Below are 22,492 nucleotides of genomic sequence, written 5' to 3' on the forward strand. Positions count from 1 at the left end.
AAAAAAATCTCAAGACTAATGTGATAACAGCAAAAATCTCCCCTCGGCTCCAGTGGGAGGACAGATCGGGCACTTCTGTCTTTACTCACTGGAATCAGATGCTTTTTTTTTTTAACATTTATTTAAAAATGAAATCAGTACCTCTTGGACATTGCAAAAATATGTGCAAGGCATGTGCCTGGTGCTTCCTGCAAGGGTGCTGCCTGGACGTCTCGGGGATGCCGGGGGACAGTACAAGCCGGCTGTGTCGGCTGCTGAAGTTCTCACAATGGAACTTGAGACCGATCTGGTTACAGATAGATTTCAACCCAGCCCTGCAGGGCAGGAAGAAATGTTCCTCCGGAGAACGAGGGCGCCGGGGAGAGCCCAACATAATGCAATGAAAAGGACAGACGCGGCAGCTCCCTGCCATAGCTCGTCATTGCAGCAGGTTTGAATATGTCCCTTCAAAATGCTGCACCTATGCAAGGCAGCGCTAGAGGTCCAAAGACTCTACACAGGGGTTAGTGGCCCGTGAGTGTGAGGAACAATTGGCAAAGCCAGGCACAGGATTTTCCCCAAACCTCCTATGCACACAGGTAACTCGCTCTGTGCACTACGAAACGCTAAAGCTACCGCAGCATCTTCCACAATGCCTTCGGGATGGATGGAGCTGCAAGCAGGGCAGGACTAGGCATGGGCTCACACTGGTTGCAGTGTCCCTTGAACCAGTCTCACACATTTGCAAACTCAGCACTGAGACATGAGCCTCCTTGCCAGGCAGCTCCCCCAAGCCCAAGTAATACGTTCAGGTCGCGGTTTGTACAAAAGCCTAGTGCTGCGCTCTCTGCTACAACCCCTGACCGAGATACATCAGAGGTTAGTGAAACGCAAAGCCCACAACAAAGCAAGAGGCAGATTCTTCTGATTTCTGTTTATGAAGTAGAATAAAAACCAAAGTTTTCTGTTGATTGAGAGAAGTTGGCAATGAGATAAAGAGGACCACACATGCAAACACACACAAGCATGCGCTCTCTTCAAAGACTTAGCACCCTGAGTAAGCCAGGGGATCATATCCAACAAATTTAAGGTTCAAAGACATGGAAAAATGTTGCATGAGCCTGGCTGGGGTATGTGCTCCAGCTCAGTAACAGATACTTCAACATTCAGCCTTCATCATTTTGGACAGGCAGTTCTGTAAAATCCTTACACAGCTGAACACACATGCACGCACACACATGTGCACACAATCACCCACCCCAGCTGCTGAATAAATCGTCTGCATACCGCTGCCATGGAAAGCCATTTGGGAATTCACTGGGACTGGCCATGTATGCACAGCCTGACGCAGCCCAGCAAAACAGCTTTATAATGAGGATTTCCCTGCAAAGGACCCCCTTCTCCACCCCCAAGAAATATATGCCCTATCTGCAGCTGCCGTGCCATGTAAAAGGGACATGGCATCCCTCTTTATCAGCGCAGAAGAGCAGAGTGGGGAGGAACTGCCACTTCAAAGAAACAGCTTGGGAGTAGAAAGTGAACAGATTAACAGCCATCAGTATGAATTGACAGCTGCCAACATGCTGCCCAGCCAACCCCAGATAATGGGCCAGCAAACACATCTGGAGGGCCCTGTTTAGGCGCATGTAGCCACTGGGAACCCCTAGGGTAGGGGGGCAATGCTGGGGGTGGCCTCAAGACTATGCACCTGACCACAAATCCATCCATCCCATCCAAACAGCATGGTAGAAAAGAGGTGGAAGGAAACCTAGGGGCAAAGCCAGAAAAAAGGGGCCAGAAACCTGGAGAGGGCTTGGGATATAATCCCCAGGGAGCAGTGGGGGAATGGCAAAAGCTCTGCCCTGCACGTTCTGCAGATTTGGAGGTGAAAGCGGATGGGAAGTCTCCACTAAACCTCTGGGGTTTGAGCCCCTGCAAAGCAGCTGCACCAGCCTTTTTAAAACAGTGCTGTGCAAATCCATGTACGGACCCAGGGATTTCTATCTGACTCCCCCAGGACTGATCTGTCTGAAGTCCCGGGAACCTCCGAACATCCAAAGTGGACTCAGGACCTGGCACTGAGCCGCAGACTCCCCACGGCGGTGCTCAGCAGGGGTATGGCTGGGCAGATGTGTCTCTTTCTTAGCCCCAGTGACATGAAAGTCCAAAGAGTTTTTAAAAGAAACGTTGGCCAGCCCCCGGCTGTGCCGCTCCTGGATCGCCATGCGAAATGTGGCACGAGCTAAGCACTTTGGTTGCTTTCATGCGACGCATTAGACTGGGCTTCTAGATGGCCTGAGCGTGTGAGATGACCACAGGTCAGGGAGGTGACACCAGCTCCAGGGAAACTGGAATCCCTTCCTGGTAAATTCCCGTGGTCATGCCAACTTTTCTGAGGGAGACGCAGATAAGACGGGTGGACCAGCCAAGAAGGCTGCAACGGATGTGCCGTCCCAGTGCTACTTGCATCTCCGGCAGGTCCAACACAGCCCGGGAAAGCAGGGTATGGGAACAGAACTGCCAGCCTACATGGGCCCCCCGCACGGAAAGACTGACGGACATACCTGTCCCACAGGTCGCGGTGCACTTTGTCCAGGAGCCGTAGTGCCAGAAAAACTCTGCCGGCTGAATCTCGTTCTCGTTCTCGGTCTCGGACTCCCTGCGGATAGTGTATTGGTAGCGAACCCCTGGGTTACTCTCCTGAAACAGCAGCTGCGAGCAGACAAAGAAAAAATCTAAGTCAAGCTAATTGAGGGAAGAAATGATTTTCTGCCGGCATTTCCCAGGCTTGTCAGCACTCATTAGATGCACAGCTGGGAAACAACATCAGAGACACCTCTGCTCGTGTACAGCCCTGGGACAGAGAGAGCTGCTCAGTAAACGCGGCTCTTAAATGTGGGTTTCTAACTTGGATGTATTGTTGTCTTCAAATGCTGACAGCCCGAAACACAGAGACCCTGCACCAGATACAAGGCTATTTATTTGAATGCAACAACTCCAGATATCCTCTGGTGTAAAGGAGATGACGATCTGTCCTACTGCATGCTGTCCCGGGGACCAGGGGCAACAAATCTAGCATTAGCTGAGGCTCCTGGACTGGTTCCAGCCCAGCAGTGCAGAGGAAGGAACGGGAGAGCTGGATTGGGATGTCCTGCCCGTGGTCCCTGTTGGCAAATGCAGCATGACTGCAAATGACTTTGTGCAGCTACTTTTGCAGGCAACAAAATGCTTTCAAAAGTCCAAGGCTATTATGTGTGCACAGACTGGGTTGGGTTGCCCAAAGCCAAAGGCCACTGAGCACCACACCAGCTGAGTTGCATGGGACTTACAGACCGGGGCAGGGGAGGAGTGGACCACCAAAGCCATCTGAAGCAACAGTGGAATTGGGGGAGGCACTGCCATTGCCCAGGCTGAACCCTTGTCCAGTCACAGACTCACAGAAACAAGGGCTGGAAGGGACCTCAGGAGGTCACAGCTGGTCCAGCCCCCTGCCTGGAGCAGGACCAGCCCCAACTACATCATCCCAGCCAAGGCTTTGTCCAGCTGGGTCTTCCTCCAAGGATGGAGACTGCACCACCTCTCCGGGTAACCTGGTCCAGTGTTGTACTACCCTCCTAATGACAAAATTATTTCTAATATCCAACCTCAACTTCCCTTGCTGCAGCTTGAGCCCATTGCTCCTTGTCCTGCCGTCTGCCCCCACTGAGACCAGTCCAGCTCCATCCTCTTTGCAACCCCCTGCAGGGAGGTGAAGGCTGCTGTTCAATCCCCCTCGGTCTTCTCTCCTGAAGACTAAATCAGCCCATTTTCCTCATCCTCTCCTCACCAGTCCTTTCCCCTAGCCCCTGAACCATTTTCATTGCCCTCCACTGGACTCTCTCCATTTTTTTCTGCATCCTTTCTGTAGCAGGTACCCACAGCTGGACACAGGACTCCAGATGTGGCCTCCCCGGTGCTGAATAGAGGGGAAGAACCACTGCCCTCGATCTGCCGGCAGCGCTCGTACCGATGCAGCCCAGGATGCCGGCCGCCTTCTTGGCACCGAGGGTGCACTGCTGGCTCCTGTCCAGCTTCTTGTCCCCTGTCACCCCAAGTCAAGGGAGCACAGCTTTCTGGGTTGGGGGGAAAACACATTTAAAAACTGCTATTTGTCCTCTGAAAATTGTCAGACTCCTGGGATTTAAATAGAGCCCTTTTGGCAGCACCGGGCCTCTCAGCACTATGCTGACTGGTGAGGAAATCTGCCTTTGCAAGGGGATTCTGGAGAGGGACTAGTTAAAAGATTTCCCTTTTAGTCCAAGCAGAGTCTGAGCTGCCAAGTGAGGGCCCAGAGGAGGGGTTCCCCACTGAGCTCCCGGCTGTCTGGCTTAGATCTGTATAAATGCCTAAGATGAGAACCAAGCTCCCAGTGTTTGAGGGGAGGATCTGGGATCAGGCCCTGCTGCGAAAGGGCAGACTCGGGGGGCTAGCGGCAGGCTCAGGGCCTGATCTCTGCTTTGCTGTCCAGAGCGGTGTCAGGGGGGGAGGCACTGAGCACACATGTCTGGTTTTCTTGCTCTGAAGTCCAGCATGTGCAAAAAACTTGTCCTGAGCCCCGCAGCGCAGAGCTTTGCCAACACTGGGATTCCCTGCAGCTCCCGCTCTTCCTGCACTTGTGCTGGGCAGGCAGCTGCCAGCCCCCCAGAGACAGAGGAGGGATGGTGGAAAGTTAAAATACCTGGGGAGGTGCCGGCTGTGAACACTTACACAGTGACCTATCCCCACCCTGCAAGAAGGCAGCCTGGGGAATGCAATTAAAGAGGCAATGCTAACAGGAGAGGAGAGAGGCAGGGAAGGAGCAGGAAGAAAATGTTCTGGCAGCCACCAGCATTGAGCAGGGAGCTGGATGCCTCAGTGCTGCACCTCCCTCCCCACCCTGTCCTTCCACAACCCCATGCTCCAGGCAGGGCTGTCCAGCTGGCAGCCTGCAAGGGGTTAATGCGAAGCCCCCGGGCTCCCACCCGCTGCCCCTATCACTCCAGCTACAGCAGCAGTCGGGGTGTCTGGGCTCCCCTCCCTCCTCTGGCTTCTGCTCCGTGCCCCCCTCCAGGTTTGCAGCCCACGGTGCTGGGGCTCCCACGTGCAACAGTGCAGCAGCCGCTTTGAGGTTGGCCAGCCCTGTTCTCAGAGAAGACACGTGTTGGAGATGTCCTTGCTGTGAAGCGTTCATGCCGAACAGCCAGAAAATGCGGCTGTTTCTTTCAAGTTTGGTTGGAAAGGTCAAAATAAGTTTCCCCTCTCCTCTCCTGCCATTAAAGTGAAATGAACCTTGCTACCGAGTTGGGCACGCCAGTGGCACTTCCCCCCCGAATTGCTCCCTACTCAAAGCCTTCCACCAAGGGGTGCCTGGTTGCAACTCTTCTTAGCAAATGCGCATCCTGGAGGGCAGAGCGCAAGGTGACTTGGCATCATGCACACAGCGGGTGCATCTACACATGCACTTTAATGTGCATTACCTAATTTCAATGTGCGTTAAAGCGTGACTAAAAAAACATGTTTTAATTAATGTGCACTAAAATAGGCTAATGCACACTAAGCATCACTTAAAAACCGTGCTCTTCAGTTAATGCACGTGACAACAGACTAATGTGCATTTTTTTAGTTCCTCATAATGGAGGTACTAGATTTAATGTGCATTAACTAAAGCATGTTAATGCACGTGTAGACACACACAGGGCAGCATGAAATGGGGCAGAGTTAGAGTGATCTGTGAGTCGCAGGGGTGTAAGAATGGCCGCCACAGATGGAGGAAAAACTTTGCGTCTGAGGTGAAACAAGAACCAGCTGGCAAACACGGGCTGGAAGTGAGTCTCTGAGACCCTCCCCCTGTCAAAGGTGGGGCCTGTCCTTCTCCAGATGATTGGAGCAGCTTCACCAGCGGATAGAAATTGGCTGCGAGCTGCCTCGACTGCCAATCACTCCTGCCGAAAGCTCCTGGGCTTAACGTTGTTTTCTTAGCCTAAGCGCGTCCATTATCGCCAAAGCCTTGTTGTTCTTGGAACTTTGGCGGCGGCGAGGGCATCCTTCCAAACCCTTCCTGCCGAATATCAAAACGTCTTTGGCCAAGAGGTTTGAATTACGTTACAAAACCCAGAAAGCTTTCCAGAGATTTGCTGGTGGAAAGCATTCCAGACCTTTAACGTGAACAAGGAAAACAATTTTGCAAAGGTCAGGACAAGGGGTCTTCAGGCTTTCTCTCTGAATATACCTTAACACTTCTGCTCCCTTGATATTTATAGCACTACCCTTTCCAACACAGCGGAGCATGAGACCCAAGCGCCCTGGGTTGCTACTTGTTAATGCCACTTTGGAGACACTCTTGGGCTTTGCCTCTAGCTTGCTCCTTTGGCCTTTTGGCTGGGACAAGCAAGACTAGGGGGCATCTGAACTCCAAGGCCTCTGGGCCTGGGGTGTGCATATAGGGTGCCTGCCATGGATTTGGGCCTGGGGCTTGCATGTGGGATGTCTGCCATGGATTTGGGAGTACCTGAAACCCCAGGCTGAAGAGTCTGGGAGGGAGGAGACTCGCTGGTGGTAGCACCTTGCAGACTTAAACCATTGAGCTCTGCTCAGTTGACAGGGTTCAGAACTGACTTGGCGTGAGACACGAAAGTTCAAAAAAACAATGCCTCGCTTTGGAGATATCTATCTGTCCTGCTGGGTCCTCTGTGCCAGAAAAGGCACCTGAAGATAGCACGAAAGGCCATTGCAGGCATGTAAAAAGTCTTTAAACTCTTCCATCAAGCCCTATAAGTGACTGGGAGGGTCACAGCAGCATTACGGGACTCACTATAGGCCAGTTTTAAAGGCAAAGTTAAGTCAAATGAAAGCAGCTGGTGGCTCTTGCAGGATTTTGCACCGCCTATGAGTTTTGCCTAATTTATGGCTGTATTTTTGTGCCACAACATGTCAAGCAGACTTCCTGAGCAGCACGACTTGGGAGAGCCTGACTCTTCTGTGGGTGGCTGCCAGGATTTCCCTTCATCACACCAGTATAATATGGGGCCTCCTAATCACTGGGCACCGTGCAACTCGCACTCGGAGCTCAGGAGGAACAAAGATCTTTGTACCAGGTTGGCTGTAAGGCTGTGGGGTTGGATTGGCCATAACCTCCCCTCCTTCCACAGCTGGGTGTGCCAGTGGTCCAAGGTGCCCCCCACGGTGTTTTACACCCACATGTGACCTCCTACCCACACCACGGATGAGAGCTATGTCACTGATTTCACAGGGAGAAGAACCAAATGCTGCCTTGGCCAGGGTGAGCGACTGCAGACAGTGCAACCTAGCAGAGGACTGTCCCTCCTCTGCACCCTATCCTGCTCATGGAAGGGAGCGCTTGAAGGCTGGGGGTCTTCAGTGGCCCCAGGGTCCACCTCTCCCTTAGTGTGACACACGTGTGTGTGTCCCAGTGAAAGGGTGAAGGCAATTCCTTGCATCAGCTGCTGCGGTCATTCCCTGGTCACCAAGGCAAAGTGCAAGGGAAGGAAATGCAAACAGAAGGGGAAGATGATGGGGAAGGCAGAACTGCAAAATGCAGCCCCCCCAGGACTTCTTCCCCCACCCTTGGGGGTTGGGGAGTGAGCTGCACCTCCCCAAGGGGCTTCTTCGCTCTCTTCTTCCTCTGCCTCTCTCTGTTTAAAGGACCCCACTCACAGAGCAGATGCACGCTGCATCTCATGCATTCAGGGGTGGCAAGAGGATCAAAATGATCTGGCCATGAGCCCAAATGCAGCTTACTCTGAGGCTTAGCTTGGGTTTATTCCCCAGAAACATCTATGTTTCACTTGGCAGGAACCTCCTCAGTGCTTACTGTTCACCTTTGTAGCTGCAGTGTTCACAGTGAGCAGACCATGTATCACAAGGGCACGGGAAGATCCGGGGTTTTGAAAAGCAGGGTTGTAGGTGGGGTGGTGCATCACTACATACAACACATTTTTCTCCAGTTAAAGAGCAACTAGAAGCTTTACGCATATGCTAGGGGCTGGCGCTCTGCTATTCAGTTTAAGATCAAAGCAAGAGCCATTGTAACTATTGGACTGTGCATTCATTTACTAGATTATGTATTAAGTTTAATAATAAACAAAACAAACTAGGCAAAAAATAGTCAGAAGCAATTGTGTTCTTAGCCTGTAGTCATTATAGCTGCATGCACACCTCTCATTTAGATTTGTAACACAAAATCTAGGCTTCTTGTGCATCTTGACAGTGCCTCCATTTCACTGTCAGCCATTTCCACACCTGATTTAATATAACTGCACCTGAATGGTTTTAGCTAGAGCTAGAAAGAGTTTGCGGGGCTGTGAACTAGAAGAGATGTGCCCAAGACTGGCTGGCAGACACCAGCACTGCAGGAGACAGGAAAGTCTGAAGAGTGGAACATCAAGAAAGGAGAGAGGGTTGTTAACAACCACGGAGAGGAGAGAGGTTAGCAGGAATCGGGGAGATTATAGTGACCCACGAAGTCAATCCATAGCCTCAGTTCTGCCTGATTAGAAATGCTGCAGCCCCTCCCAGGCAGTTGGTTTTCGGGTGGAGCAGGAATCAAAGGAGGATGCGACTGTACCATGCCCCCCCTGGATCCGCCCCAGCAGACGTGGGAAGAGTCTTGTCCTTCCTGCTGCTAAAGCCAGGGGCCAAACGCTCACAACCCCGTGGGAGCAGGACTGGATCTGCAGTCCTGAGAGCCAGCGCTCAGCTAACACCCACTCGGAGCCGGCTGGGCTCCTGTCTGCTGCTCCAGCCAGGGCAGTCCTCTGCCGTGCGACACACCTGTGTGCACTCTAGCACGGTGGACACGACTTCCTAGAAATCTGCACAGAAATAACTGCTTTCAAGTCATTCCCTTGTTTCAGCCTGACTCTGCCTAGAAAGTTCTTCTTATCCTCCCTAAACTAAATGGAAGCAGAAAGCTGGACTGAAATCCTACTCCCGGCAGCACTTTTACACGGAAAGGAGGTGAAAGGCAGGATAGCAGGGGTTGTTTGCAAACCAGTGATTTCCAAGTAAGCACGGAGGCTCTGGCTGCTGCAGCTGAGATGGGATTTACTGGATCCCAGCCCTGCTCTTGTTAGGCGTGTTTCGAGGAGGCATCACACTGACGTAGCTATGAAGGGGCTGTGAAAACCCGTGATTTCAGATGGCCTCGGCCAGTCCCGAGATAGCCCTGCACCCGTGGGAAGTCACTGGGTGTAATGCACCAGCTGGAGGGAACCCCCTCAGGCCCTTTCTCATCCCACTGGGCAGGGAGGGAGCAGGGGCTGTTAAAGTAAAATTCATTAACTGCTCACCCTGCCCGGGACTGTTTGTCTAAGCAAAGGGGAGACTCTGCTGGAATCAGCATCTGCAATGCCTGCGACGAGACCCCCGGCTGCCCTTCCCTCCCCATCTCCACATCCCCACAGACCCCTGTATGCCTGTGGGGCTGGGGTCTTAACACGGGCATTGACTGCACATTAGCAGGACTCTCGCCCTCCTCTGCTATTTCCCCTGTTTCTGAATTTCTCCTGCCTCTTCTTCGCACTGCCCACCCATGAACTCATCAAAGCCAAGTAGAAGGCAGGGTAGATTTGCACCTTAGCATACATCTCTCTTTCTCTCTCTATATATAGCACAAGCATATAGCATATATAGATATATCTATATATAAAATGAAGCGTCTGTCTGTCTGGCTGTTTGCTTACAACTCGAGAATGGCTGGTCCTATCTACTCTAAACCTAACAAAATCACTGAATTACCACCCAAAGAAAATTATAGGTGGGTTATTTTTCACTTGACCCTTTTCAACTCAATTCTCATGATTATATTGACGCTTGCCTTTTTTTGCTCCACATTAAATATTAAATGTTTAATATGTTGTACTATGTTCTTCGAAGATAAACAAACTGCCATTACAAAAATGACAATCTGGGTGAAGGATGGGTACCTCAGCTAGTATATCTATGTATCTATACCTATCTATCTCTCTATCGATATGTGTGTATATATATATCTATATCTAGACAGATAGATAGAAAGATAGATAGATGTGTGTGTGTGTGTGTGTGCATATAAATATATATATCACATATCAATAGAGAGATATCTAGATATATAGACATAGAAAGAGAGATATAGGTCTATAGCTAGAGATATCAGATAGCATATATACATACACACACATACACACACACCCGCTATAGAGAGATAAATAGCACAAGCTTTCCAGAGTTCACTTCATCGGATGCTGGGAAAGGATGTGCGACATCTGATGAAATAAGCTTCAGTTTATGAAAGCTTTTCCTATGTATATATGTACTTGGGTTAGTCTCTAAGGTGTAAATCTACCTGCCTTCTACTTGACTTCAGACTAATAAGGCTGACGGTGTCTCTCTGATAAAAGCCAACCATATCCCAGCAGTGGTGTCTCTGGCAAAGCTGGCTACGCATTTTGCATTGAAATGTATGTCTTTTTCTAAACGAAAAAATACTGGGTTTTTTGGGGTTTTTTTTAAATAGACAAATGTCAAGAGAGTGACTTCGCCCTCATCCTGGCAGAAAAATACTTGGAAATGAAAATACTTTCATTTCTAAAAAATTAGGAATTTGGCCTTTGTTTAAAAGTTTATGCATTTTTCAGGTGGATGTTGTAGTTCTTACTTTCTTTCATCGGGTGAGAAAATGATATAATGTAATAATTAAAATATTCTACTCTGTTTATTTTGTTGTAAAGATCATTAAGGACAGATGCTACCTAGTACTGACTTATCTTCTTTACTAGACTCTCCTTCTTTCAGGTTCAAACAAATTATGATTTAACTTACTTGTGTTGCTATGGGATCAGGCAGCTGTAGCAGTCACCGTGTAACAGCTGCTGCACGTTCCCTCCCCTTTCAAAAGGCACATTTTGGTCTCGCGTGGAGCAGGGGTTTGGATTAGATGTGACCTCCTGAGGTCTCTTCAACCCTCAACTTCTATCATTTCATGATATATCCACAGCCAAAAAGACACTGAAATTTTGACATAGGCAAACAAGGTTCTTTGGGTAGATGTGATATCTTTTATTAGACCAACTAAATAGTTGGGAAAATTGTTCTTTGCAAGCTTTTGGGTGTAAATAGTTGGAAAAGTTTTGGGTGTAAATAGTTGGAAAAATTGTTCTTTGCAAGCTTTTAGTTGGTCTAATAAAAGATATCAGGTTCACGCAAAGAACCTTGCCTGCCTGTGTCCTTAGACCAACACGGCTACAACCAACATCCCTGAAATTTTGACACGCACTTTTGGACGAGTTCCCTGTTGGTCCGTGCCTTTTGTAGAAGTGCTGAGGTGTGCTGAAGTGCGGTAGGCTTTCTGCTACAGTGAAAGTTCATATTTTCAAGGAGAAACAACATAAAATTTACTGGTATGTTCCCTTTTTCATTTGCATTTACCTAAGGACTCCTGCAGGCGTGAACACTACAGCATTAGGGAGCGGCAGCCAGGTTCAGAACAGGGGACAGCCAGAGCAGCAGAGTGGCTCTGCTCCCCACGCTAAATTAATTGGGTTGATAAATCTAGGGGACTGGCAAAGATAAGGCTGTACTTCCCCTTCTTGCCCGACAGCAATTCCTAACGATCCAAATTTGAATGGAAGAGAGTTCAAGAGGGGGCCGAATCAGCCACGCACAAATCATTTCATCCTCAGCTCCGCAGCGGTCTGACACTGCAGCAGTCCCTGCACAGAGGAAGGGGTAAGACACGGCAGGTTTTTCGGAGCTGCTCATCAGGAGGAGGGAAGCCAGATGTTAAGTATGTGAGAGGTAGTTCGCCCTTTTAACATGAAGTCAGGGTAGATATGCACCTTCTAGACTGACTCAGCAGGCTATATAGAGAGCATAAGTGAACTTGAGCTCATTTCATGGGACGTTAAATATTTATGTTAAATATCTGCCGAGGGACACAAAGCAAGAGCACTCATGGATGTCCCTGCCTGCTTTCCTGTCACCGCTCCCAGTGTGCGACCCCAGCTGTTAACGGAGAGTGTTTCAGCGCAGCTGGTGTTGTGTCTGCCCTCGGGTGAGGTCTGGGACGTGTGCGCCCCCATGCTGGGCAGTGGGAAAGGGTGCACCAACACACTTGGCACTAGCAGCGAAAGCCCGAGTTAGACCCAAATACCCTCTAGAAATCTCCCTCACACACGCACGCACACACACACACACACACAAAGATCCTGCACACGCACATACACAAAGATCTTACATACGCACACACACACACACAAAGATCCTGCACACGCACATGCACACACACAAAGATCTTACATACACATGCACGCACACACACACACACACACACAATGATCCTGCACACGCACATGCACACACACAAAGATCTTACATACACATGCACACACACACACACACACAAAGATCCTGCACACGCACATGCACACACACAAAGATCTTACATACACACGCACACACACACAGAGTAAGATCCTACACACACACATGCACACACACACAAAGATGCCCCCCCACACACATACACAATCATTTTGAATGGTTCCCACAGTCCCTTTCCCCACTATCACATGAAAACAAAACCCCAAATCTGCCCCCAGCTCGACCCACGGCCCACCCGGGTCGCAGCAGCAGGTCTCTGCGTGGCTTTCAGCACAAGGATCCGAGATGTATATTTGAAGCCTCCTCAGTCCAGTGTCTCAGGCTGCGCATTGTCACCGCACCCCGACACTTCCCACCAAGACAAACGGCCGGGCAAGCCTGAGCCTGGTGTCCGCGTCAAACAAAGCGGAGCCTCTGGGCTTGCGCAGAGCCCTTGCTGCTTCCTGGGATGCAATGACCTGCTCAACCCCAGAAAGCAGCATCGGACTGGCTTGGGCGGGGAAGGGGATGGCAAAGGGCAATTTCCCATCATAACTCAAGCTCCAGCTGGGTGGACTCAGAACCACAAATAAGAACCAGCCCCCACAAAAGTCAGGGCCTCCTAGCTCTCTCTTGCAGGCTCAGCAGGAGAAGAAAGCAATCCCGTGCATACAGTAAATGCAGATGGGGTCCATGAGGCCATGGCCTGAGACCACAAGGCAGCTCAGAGCTAACCCTCATGCACTGAACAGATTCCTAGGGTGCAGATACAGGGGCTAGGAAATCAGAGGCTGGCTGTGTGTGTTGGAGACAAGAGGCCAAGGGAAGGAATTGTAAGTGTGTGCACAAAGAGGGACAGTGTTTCTTGGGTCCTGGGCTCTCTGGAGGGGCAGACAGGGAGTTTCTGGGCTGCTGCTTGTGTCTTCTGCCCCTGGCAAGCAGGGCTGCACGATTGTGCATCCTTTTGTTAACGGGCAGAATCGCACCAAAGTTAGACCTGAGTCACTTCAGCTACTTGTCTTTCTCCTGGAAGCAACCCTGCAAGGCTCCACACTTAGCTCAGCCCCCTGGGGCAGCGACTTAACACAAAAGAGAGGCAAATCTGTGTCTGCAAACGTTGCCTTTTGCTGCTTATGCAGAGCAGACAAAAAAAGCCTCTGCAGAAACGCGGGACATGACGGATGGGTTGGGCTGATGCTCTGTCCTGATTCACAGAGGCTCCATGGCGCTGGCTTTGCCCTCACAGCCACTACCTACCATTACCCCTGGAAGTGGGAGCTGGTCACCAGTGTCTTTGACATCACAGTGCACATTATACTTGTCTAGTCAGACACCCCAGGGCACTGAGGGCTGAACCTCACTCGCTGCTCTCGGGTTTGGCGTGGTGCTAGCTGCGGCCCTGCATTGCAATGCAATGAGACATCACCGTAATGACAGACAGCCCTGCCACGTTTGGGAAGGGCAGCCTTGGCCAAAGGGCCTGAGGTCAAAGCCACGCTTCAACCCGAGGGCTCTGTGCGGTCCATTAGTAATGCTGTGAGTCCCTCTCTCTCTCTCGCCATGAAAAAGGCTTCAGGAAATACATAGGTCTTTTAATACTCTCCTTCCTATGTAAATATTTTGAAGAATCAGATTAGTTTCAGCTGGAAAGAATAGAGGCCAGATCCACCCACGGATTTGGAAATACGTGTCTCAGGTCAAGAGTCTCCTTTTGGCTGCTAGTTGCATTTGTTCCCAAAGAAACAGGCTTGTTTTTGAGTAGCAATCGAAGCACCAGTTCACTCTGAAGCCCTGACCTGTCCCCTGGGCACAGCACGCTCCTCTGCAGAGAAGTCCCCTTGGTAGCTGGGACCTCTCCGGGGAAGGGGAGAAGCCAGCACAGGACAGCACCGGTCCTTGGAAGAGATCTCCAGCGGTGCTGGAGATCAGGCTCTGCAGAAGGCAGGTCCAAGTGCTGCTAACCCCCAATGGCATTACCATCTGAGAGCAGGTGCCAGCAAACACACTTGAGATGGAGCAGGGGGCAAGACAGCGTCCGTTCCTGGGTCTCACCGTAGTGCCCCCAGCACGGCACAGAGGCTGGGTAGCCGTGTCCCTGGGGGCAGGCTTGTTCCTGCCGTGCAATGTCTAACTGCACAAGAGCTGATTGACTGGAGCAGCTGCTGCAGTTGGATTCAGAAGGGAAAATCCAAATCATTGCACTGGCTGCAGTTACTGTGAGCTGAAGATGTTTTGCTCGGCCCCACCGATTGGAAACTGTACAGGAAGCAACCGCATCCACCTCGGCTTGGCCTGCTGAGGAATTTGCTCTGCTTTCAAGCTTAAAACTTCCCTAATTGAGGGGAAGGAGGATGGAAAGAACTGGTAAAACACTGGGGCTGTGCAAATCCCCACTCTGCTGCACGCTCCCTGGGAGTCTGAAACACAGGGCTGGGGCAGGGATTTGCTCACCGTGCATGCATACGGCACCAGTGTCCCGGTCACAGCTGGAGGCAGCATCACAATGTTGCTACTACTACTAATTAAAAAAAATGTCACCAATGAAAGAGAATTAGCTGCTGGCATTTTGCTAAGCGTGAGTTTGCACACACATCCATCTCCACCAAACAGAGCTTTGCACTCACTGTGTGCAGCTACCACAGCGAGACAAAGCACCGCACAAGTACCTGGATCCAGACCGGCTCCCCCGTGGGCCCGGGGGATGTGAGGTTCTCCCAGTTGCCTGTCCTCTCGTAGGTGAAAGTTGTCCCGGCCACTTTGTAGTCCCCGTTCCACTGGATGGTCCAGCCGCCGTTCAGGAAGTATTTCTCAGGATCTTCACTCCTCAAAGCCAGAAAATTCCCGGCTTCTGCCACCTCTTCGATCCTAATCTCACGGGCTCCAGCGGGGATCATCCCGATGTCAACGTAACCTAGGGATTTCATCACATGTGAGTCTCAGGCAGTCAAGGAAACACTGGCAGAGAAAGCAATTGCTTCTGGTCCAGCTGCTAAAGTAATAACAACCAGGGTGGATTTGAGCTAGTGGCATCAGTACTAAAATGTACTAGAGCCCTGGTGAGATTGCTTGTTCTTTCCAACATGCTGCAAGGTTTATTTTATGTTGAACCAGGCTGGCCTTTTTCTCTGCAGGGATTATAAAATCATAGACAAGGAGGGTTGAAGGGAGCTCAGGAGGTCACATCTAGTCCAGCCCCTGCTCAGAGCAGGACCAGCCCCAACTCCATCATCCCAGACAAGGCTTGGTCTACCTGGGTCTTCAACACCTCCAAGGATGGAGACCCCACCACCTCTCTGGGGAAACTGTCCCAGTGCTTTGTGACCCTCCTAGTGAGAAAGTTTTTCTTAATATCTAAACTAGACTTTCCTTTCTGCAACTTGAGCCCATTGCTCCTTGTCCTGTCACCTGCCCGCACTGAGAACAGCCCAGCTCCAGCTTCTTGCAACCCCCCTGCTGCTATTCCACTATATAAGGGTGGATATTCCACTACAGAAGGAAAAATATCCCTAATGACCCTTGTCAAATGCATTTAATGTACTTTTGCCTTGTGCCCAATGGAGCTGCCAGCCCTCTTACACCTTTGTTTTAGCTGAGCCCCTTGAACCCATAAAAACAGTCCCAGCACTTTAAAAACAAGTCAGGGCCGTAGGAGCAGGGGGCCTCCAGAGAGCGGTTTCCTCGGACCACCCTGAATCAGGAAAGTAACTCCACATCCCTCTGTGCCAGGGGCTGGATCTTGGTCCCATTGAAGCCAATTACAAAGCCACTAATTAATAACTGACTAATCAAGGAGCAAGATTAAAAGGCAAGTTCAAGCTTTCTGTCTCTAGCTAATGAAATGGGTGCCATCAAAGGCACTTTTTCTATAGCTTCCTGACTGCCCCAGCCACAGCCCCTGAGAGCAAGAGCACGGGCACTGATTTATTCGGTCTTTCCCCTGCAGCCCTGACTAACGGCCTTATTAACCAGTGCCTGTTTGTAGCCCAGTCCCTGACTGTGCTGCTGCTAAAGGGAAAAACTACATTTGCAGATGGTGGGTATTTATTTTAAGAACATTATTTAAAACTAACCAGCCTAAATCTTCTCCCTTTCATCCTCAAATGGGCAAGATCTTTGCCTTAACCTCAGTCACTGCCTTGCAGCGAAGGGTCCTGGCACTTCAACGAGACGGTCTCGTTGCTTCCCTGCTTAGAAAGGAAGCACTGTCGTTGCCTGTCTCGTTGCAAAAACCCTCTGCTGAAGGTCTGGTGGTGTCACAGCCTGCGCTGCCTGTGTGAATGCTGCTTGCAGAGCCCACAGGACCCCCTTCCCTAAGAAAAACCATCATTCCTCTTTCATCCATGTTTGCTTGATCTTTTGGGTCTCATCTCCCTCTAAACGAGCCCCGTGGCAGGATGACTGCTTTGCCTTCTCACGCAGGCAGCCTTACCCAGCCCCTCGCTCTCCTCGAATGTCTTCTTCACTGTCTGGCAGGTGGACCCATCCCCGTGGCACACGCCGCACCGGTCCTCGACGGCGTTGGAGTCGATCTCGTAGTCGCAGCCCACGTTCTGAAACACAAGAGCGCCTACGGCTCAGACTCAAGACCCAACCTCCTCTTCCAAGGCCCCTGGTTTTTGGCAACAAGAGGCTCATAGTTGTTTTAGCACAAAAACTATATGATAAATGCAAATGGTACTAGTTCTTACAGAGTCAGAAAATGCCCAGCAGCCCAGATGGCCCTAATAATGGCAATGGAAATGCATGGACTAGGATGCTCTCCATGTGCTTGCTTCACTCCCTTTCTGCGCCTGCCTGTGAGCCTTTTATCTATATTTGCAATTCTTTCCATTTGCTACACGTTTTGTACAAAAAGGGGGGGATAGGGCCTTGTTTATAAATATCCAGTCTTTCTCTATCCCGCTCTTGCACGGAGAATCGGCTTTGTGGCAGAGAAATGTCGAGCTTTGCTGCACATTCATGCCAGAGACCCGGCTCCCACTGCTCTGCCGATGCAGTTTCTGTGCAATGCCAGAGATCCTGGGCTAATGACACCCTCCTATTCTGGGTGCTTGAGCCAAATGTGTCGCCTTTCCGTATCGCAGGAATCCATTTGATTCCAGTTCAGCGAAAGCCCTGGACTGGACGCCCAAAGGGGCCCTTCTGTGCTACTAGAGGGGTAGATGCACTTGAGCGCAATAGAGACTCCTCGCCCTTTGCGCGTGAGGGAAGGAATGGTATTATTTTTTTGCTTCCGTGGGAGCTGTTCAGGAAGTTAGTTTAAAGCTGGTGTCAAAGACCAACGTGGTGCCAGCAGCTGGGACATGAAGCAGATAGGACTGTTGCATGCGCTATAATGGGCTGACGGCTCTTGGCAGGCGGTTGCCAGTTCTCACTTCCACTTGAGCGTGTCACCAAATGGTTGTGCCCCTTGTGCGCTCGCGTCAGCCTTCGAATGCTACCCATAAAGCAGACGAGCAGAAAGGGTGCGACTGCCACGCTGCCACTGGGCGACTGACTCCAGAACAAGGAACAGGGAACGTTTCCATGAATGTCTTTGACGTACATGGCTGCAAGGAAACTGGCTTACTCCCCCGCTCCGGATGGAGGGCATGAGCCCAGCTGCCCGCACGGGCCCGGGGATGCCGTGTAGCGGTGCCGCTATCCTGCACTTGTCGGCTTCCCCCACGCGCAACGAAGTGCGGAGCAGGCAGCGCCACGTTTCCTCTGCTGCATTGGGAGCCGGCCTTTCTGGGGGGTGTCTCACCCCCGAGTGTTATCTGGTCCCCTTCCCCTGCCCTGCCTCTCCTCTGCTTTCTATTCCCTGCCCTGTGCTCCTTACCTGATCTGCTGCTCTGCTTTCTGCTCCCTGACCTGTCGGATGCTCTGCTTTTCACTCCCTGCCCTGTACTCCTCATCCAATCTGATGCTCCGCTTTCTGCTCCCTGCCCTATCTTCTGCTCTGCCTTCTGTTCCCTGCCATATCCATGGCTCTGCTTTTTACTCTCTGTCCTTCCCCCCCATCTGATTTGCTGCTCTGCTTTCTGTCCCTGACCTACTTGCTGCTCTGCTTTCTGCTCCCTGCCACACCCATGGCTCTGTTTTTACTCCCTGCTCTGCACCCCACATCTGATTTGCTTCTCTGCTTTCTGCTCCCTGCCCTGTCTACTGCTGTGCTGTCTGCCCCTCCCTGAGCTGCTGTGAGTCACGCACACACAGGCTCTGCCCCTGCCACTTGTGGCACACATGCCACGGGTTGCCCCCCTGCTCTGCTGAGTCCCACTTCTCCCTCCGGTCAGCAGCCGTGAAGACTTCAGTGCCTTCAGACCCCCGAGGCCACTCGACGTTCCTGTCGCCGCGCTGCTCCGGGCAGTGCTAGCAAGTAACTCGGCCACCGGCAGCAAGCTGAGCATTTCTCTCCTCCTCCCTGTCCAGGGGAGTTCCCTTTCTATGCATTTCCTCCCACACCGGGGTCGGAGCAGGCGGATGAGCAGGTGGCTCGACCCCACTGCTGGCAGTGCACAGGCTAAAGCATCCACCCTCCACTGTGTGGCTTGCACTAATGCAGCATAAACAACACACGCTCCCTTTCCTGAGCTCGACCGCTCAGCTCAAGCTGACCCCAAGGCTCCTACCCCCTTGCATCCGGGGTGGGAGATAGAGCCGGGCCGGCCAGAGCTGGAACAGGGTCCCAGCACAGCAGAGCTGTGGCACTGCTCTTCCACCCCAGCACGCCCAGGTCATGAGACTGTAGGCTGAGGAGCAAGAGCGAGCTCACCAGAGGTTTCCCTGTGCTGGGAGGGCAGGACAGCCTGTGCCTGGGTGGTCTGCAGGTTCATGCAGCTGGTCGCCATCCAGCCTGGAACGAGGTGCGGCAACGGGGCGGGGGCCGGGGAATGGACTCACCAGGGATCCGCCCCACCGCCTGGGGCTCCTGGAGGCAGACACTCGACCCCATGCAGGTGGGGAGCAGCAAGCAGTGTCTGGGCAGGAGCACGGGGGGGTTGCCACGTCCCAGCCCAGGGGAACGTGTGCATGGTATATCTCAAAGTGTCTGCACCTGCAGCTGCTCTGGGGGGTGGCTGGGTCGCAGGCTCCAGGCATTTGTCAAGGGCAGGAGGTGGGAAGGACCTTAAGGTGAATCATCTATAAGTGCCCTGATCTCGAGAGCAAGAGCGACCCTGTCAATGGCAGCCCATGAACTACCAGTGGCTAAAGCTACGGCTCAGGTTGGTCCATCCACTGCAAGACCAAGACACCCTGAATGGCTTCCTAGGCCTGCGACCGAGTGCCCATCTGATACCATTGGGATGCTTTCCATTAAATCCAGGGGTGCTGGACTTAAGTCCGTGGGCCAAAGCAGGACTTACGAGGCTTTGCTCTGTGAAGACACTTTGCACTTCTGCTAAAATGCAACGGGTATTTACTCTGTCCTGAACCTCGGGATTACAGATCAGGGCACAGGGGCGCTGTGAGAGCAGGACGTAGCCCGATGAAGCCCCATCACCTCTTCACTGAAAACTAAAAAAAAGCCCTGTGGGGTGTTCAGAGAGGCTTGATCTGTCCCTGCCCAGGTGCATTTTGCTAGGAAGATGGTTTGTGTAGCAGTTATAGTCAGCTCTCCGTCAGCCTGGCCTCCCACTGCGTCTGCCCGTGCTCTTGCTGGACGGGCTGCTCAGTGAATTGCCTCCTGAGGCTGTGCCCTGCCTTCATCGTCGTCTCACGGTAGACTTTGGACCTGGGGAGGTCACATCTAATCCAACCTCCTGCTCCAAGCAGGACCAGCCCCAGCTACATCATCCCAGCAAAGGCTTTGTCTAGCCAGGTCTTCAAATCCTCCAAGGATGGAGACTCCACCACCTCTCTGAGTAACCTGTTCCAGTGCTTCACCACCCTCCTCAGGAGAGAGTTTTTCCTAATATCTAACCTCAACTTCCCATGCTGAAATGTGCTGAAATATTCCCTGCAACCCCATGTGCTGGATGGGAGTCAAGGACGGGAAGTGTCATTTCTGCACACGGAAGCAATGATGATGTTCATCATTACAATGGTGTTTTGAGCAGAGCAGGCAGAGTCTCCACTCTCCCTTCACGCTCAAGCACATGTACCAGACAGCACTGCCAAGCACCCCCAGCCCTGGCTTCACCTTTATTTAGGAGATCTCTGATGCAGGGACTTTGCTTAGCTAGGTTCCCATCTATCCCTCAACAACTCTTGTCCTCACCTGGAGGAGAAGCTACAGGCTTCTCTACAGCTAATAGCTCTGCACATCTCTGCAGGGTCCCAAAGTCGCATTCCCCAAGTCCCAAACGTACCTTGCAAATACCATTGATGCAGATGTCCCGGCTGCCGTTCCCATCGTAGCACGGAGTCCCATCAATGACGGCATCACGAAGCTTTTCCGCAAAGTAGTCGTCTTCCGGGCGGCAGTGCAACTCGCACAGATTCACTGGGGGTCCAAGCAGATGCTGAGCAAACCCAACAGGCCAAGAGTATCTGCACCCTTGTGTCCACCTCCTCTTCCCCCCCACACAGAGGCAGGACTCGATCTCTCGGGGCTTCCTTGAACATCTCAGTTAAACCTACAGACATGGCTATTGATCTCTGTTTAAAATACCTGAATTGCGATGGCACTGAAAGCTAACCCTAACTGGCACTGAGCATAGACTCTAACCAGGAACAATGAAAACAGTTCATTAATAAAAAAATCCATTTAAAAGAGCCCTCTGGCTCTGGAAGTAATACTAATAATAATAAAAAAAATAAGGCTCAGCAAATGTAAGGTTGACTTACCATTGTGGAGCACGGGTGTCCACTTGTACAGCTTCCCCTTGTACAGCATGGGGTCGAACTGGCTGCACTGGAGCTGACGGAAAGACGGTTTGTCGGTGGGACACGGCTTGATGTTACAGATGCGAAACCGCTTCCGCTCGCCGAGACAGTATTTCCCGCCGTACTTTGGCCTGTGATCCCGTGGGGGAGAGACAATGGGAAATGAGGGGAGGATGGAATTTGCTACCATTTCACAGACTGTAAGGGGCCAAGATGAGGCCTCATCTTTTAACAGAGCCCTTTGCGGGGCACTAAGATCCACATAGTTTGCCCCCCCCTGCTATTTATTCCTATTGCATCACTGTAAATCCAGAATAATGCCCCTGGAAGGAATAGGGTTTCCCCAGTGCAGTGGAGAGCAGAAGTTGGCATGCCGCTGGCATGGAGCCCACCCAGCTCTTGGATCAATGAGGGGTGTTTTGGAGGGACAGATGCAGACCTGAACACGTCCTTGGGACAAGGGCAGGGGGGAAGCGAGGCTGTCTGGAACTAGCTATTTTGGCGAGGAGACACGGCTGGATTTGAGTTTCTACACCCTGGCAGACTGGGTCCGGGCTTTGGTTCCAGCCTCTTGCTTGTGTCGATAAATGGGATTTGCCTTCTTCCAACAGACCAAGAAGCAGGGGAGCAGAGGGCACATCTTCCTGCCCCTAACAGACCCCAAGGGGAAGCAGTGGGGAGGAAGGCTCTTTGTGCTGTGGCGGGCAGGTGCTAACAGCGCTGTACTTGTAACCGCGTCCTTCTCTAAAGACACTTGCTTATTCCGGGTCTGAGCCTTGCTGGGGTGCACAGACTTTTGCACCGGGGTCAGTAACGATAGAGCGGGTCCTCTGGTAATAATAAGCCCATGAAAATCCAGCCAATATTTCAGGTTAAATGCAAAGCCAGGAAACAAGGTCTCTGCAAGACGACCGCGCCTGGATACATCATTCATTTCTAGATTAATTACCTTACTGATGAGGTAATCACTACTCTGGCTCAGGGGCCTACTGGGATTAAAACTTGACCTTTGGCTGGCTATTAACACTGCAGATCAAGGATGGCTCTGGCCAAGGGAAGGCTGTCCGGCTGCATTTCTGTGCTGAAAGCCCCAGCTCTCGGGTTGAGAGATGATATCATCCCCCCAAAAAGAGGAAGCATTGTCTGGCCTCTCGGGGAGGGACCTTTGATCACGGGGAATAAATCCTTTGCTCATCTTTCAGCAGATTCTGTTCACAAATCAGCCCGCTGAATGCTGGCTTCTAGGCAGAAGTGAGCGGAGCACCAATTCAAAAATAACGAAGCCACAAGTTAGTGCAGAGCTCTTTCTTCTTCCCCACCCCGG

General features: G+C 51.5%; 1 protein-coding gene across 1 annotated transcript in view; it reads right to left on the reverse strand.

Annotated features, from left to right (window-relative positions):
• Positions 1-22,492, reverse strand: part of ADAMTS7 (ADAM metallopeptidase with thrombospondin type 1 motif 7) — a 137,853-nt gene that overhangs the window by 68,777 nt on the left and 46,584 nt on the right. The window contains exons 12-16 of the mRNA XM_014601147.3: positions 21,130-21,299; positions 20,652-20,785; positions 16,787-16,907; positions 15,024-15,268; positions 2,544-2,691 (exon numbers count right to left, since the gene is read on the reverse strand). Of these exons, the coding sequence (XP_014456633.2) occupies positions 2,544-2,691; positions 15,024-15,268; positions 16,787-16,907; positions 20,652-20,785; positions 21,130-21,299 (818 nt within the window). The remainder of the gene's footprint in view (positions 1-2,543; positions 2,692-15,023; positions 15,269-16,786; positions 16,908-20,651; positions 20,786-21,129; positions 21,300-22,492) is intronic.

This window comes from Alligator mississippiensis, chromosome 11, assembly GCF_030867095.1.
Source record: "Alligator mississippiensis isolate rAllMis1 chromosome 11, rAllMis1, whole genome shotgun sequence".
Classification (NCBI taxonomy): Eukaryota; Metazoa; Chordata; order Crocodylia; family Alligatoridae; genus Alligator; species Alligator mississippiensis.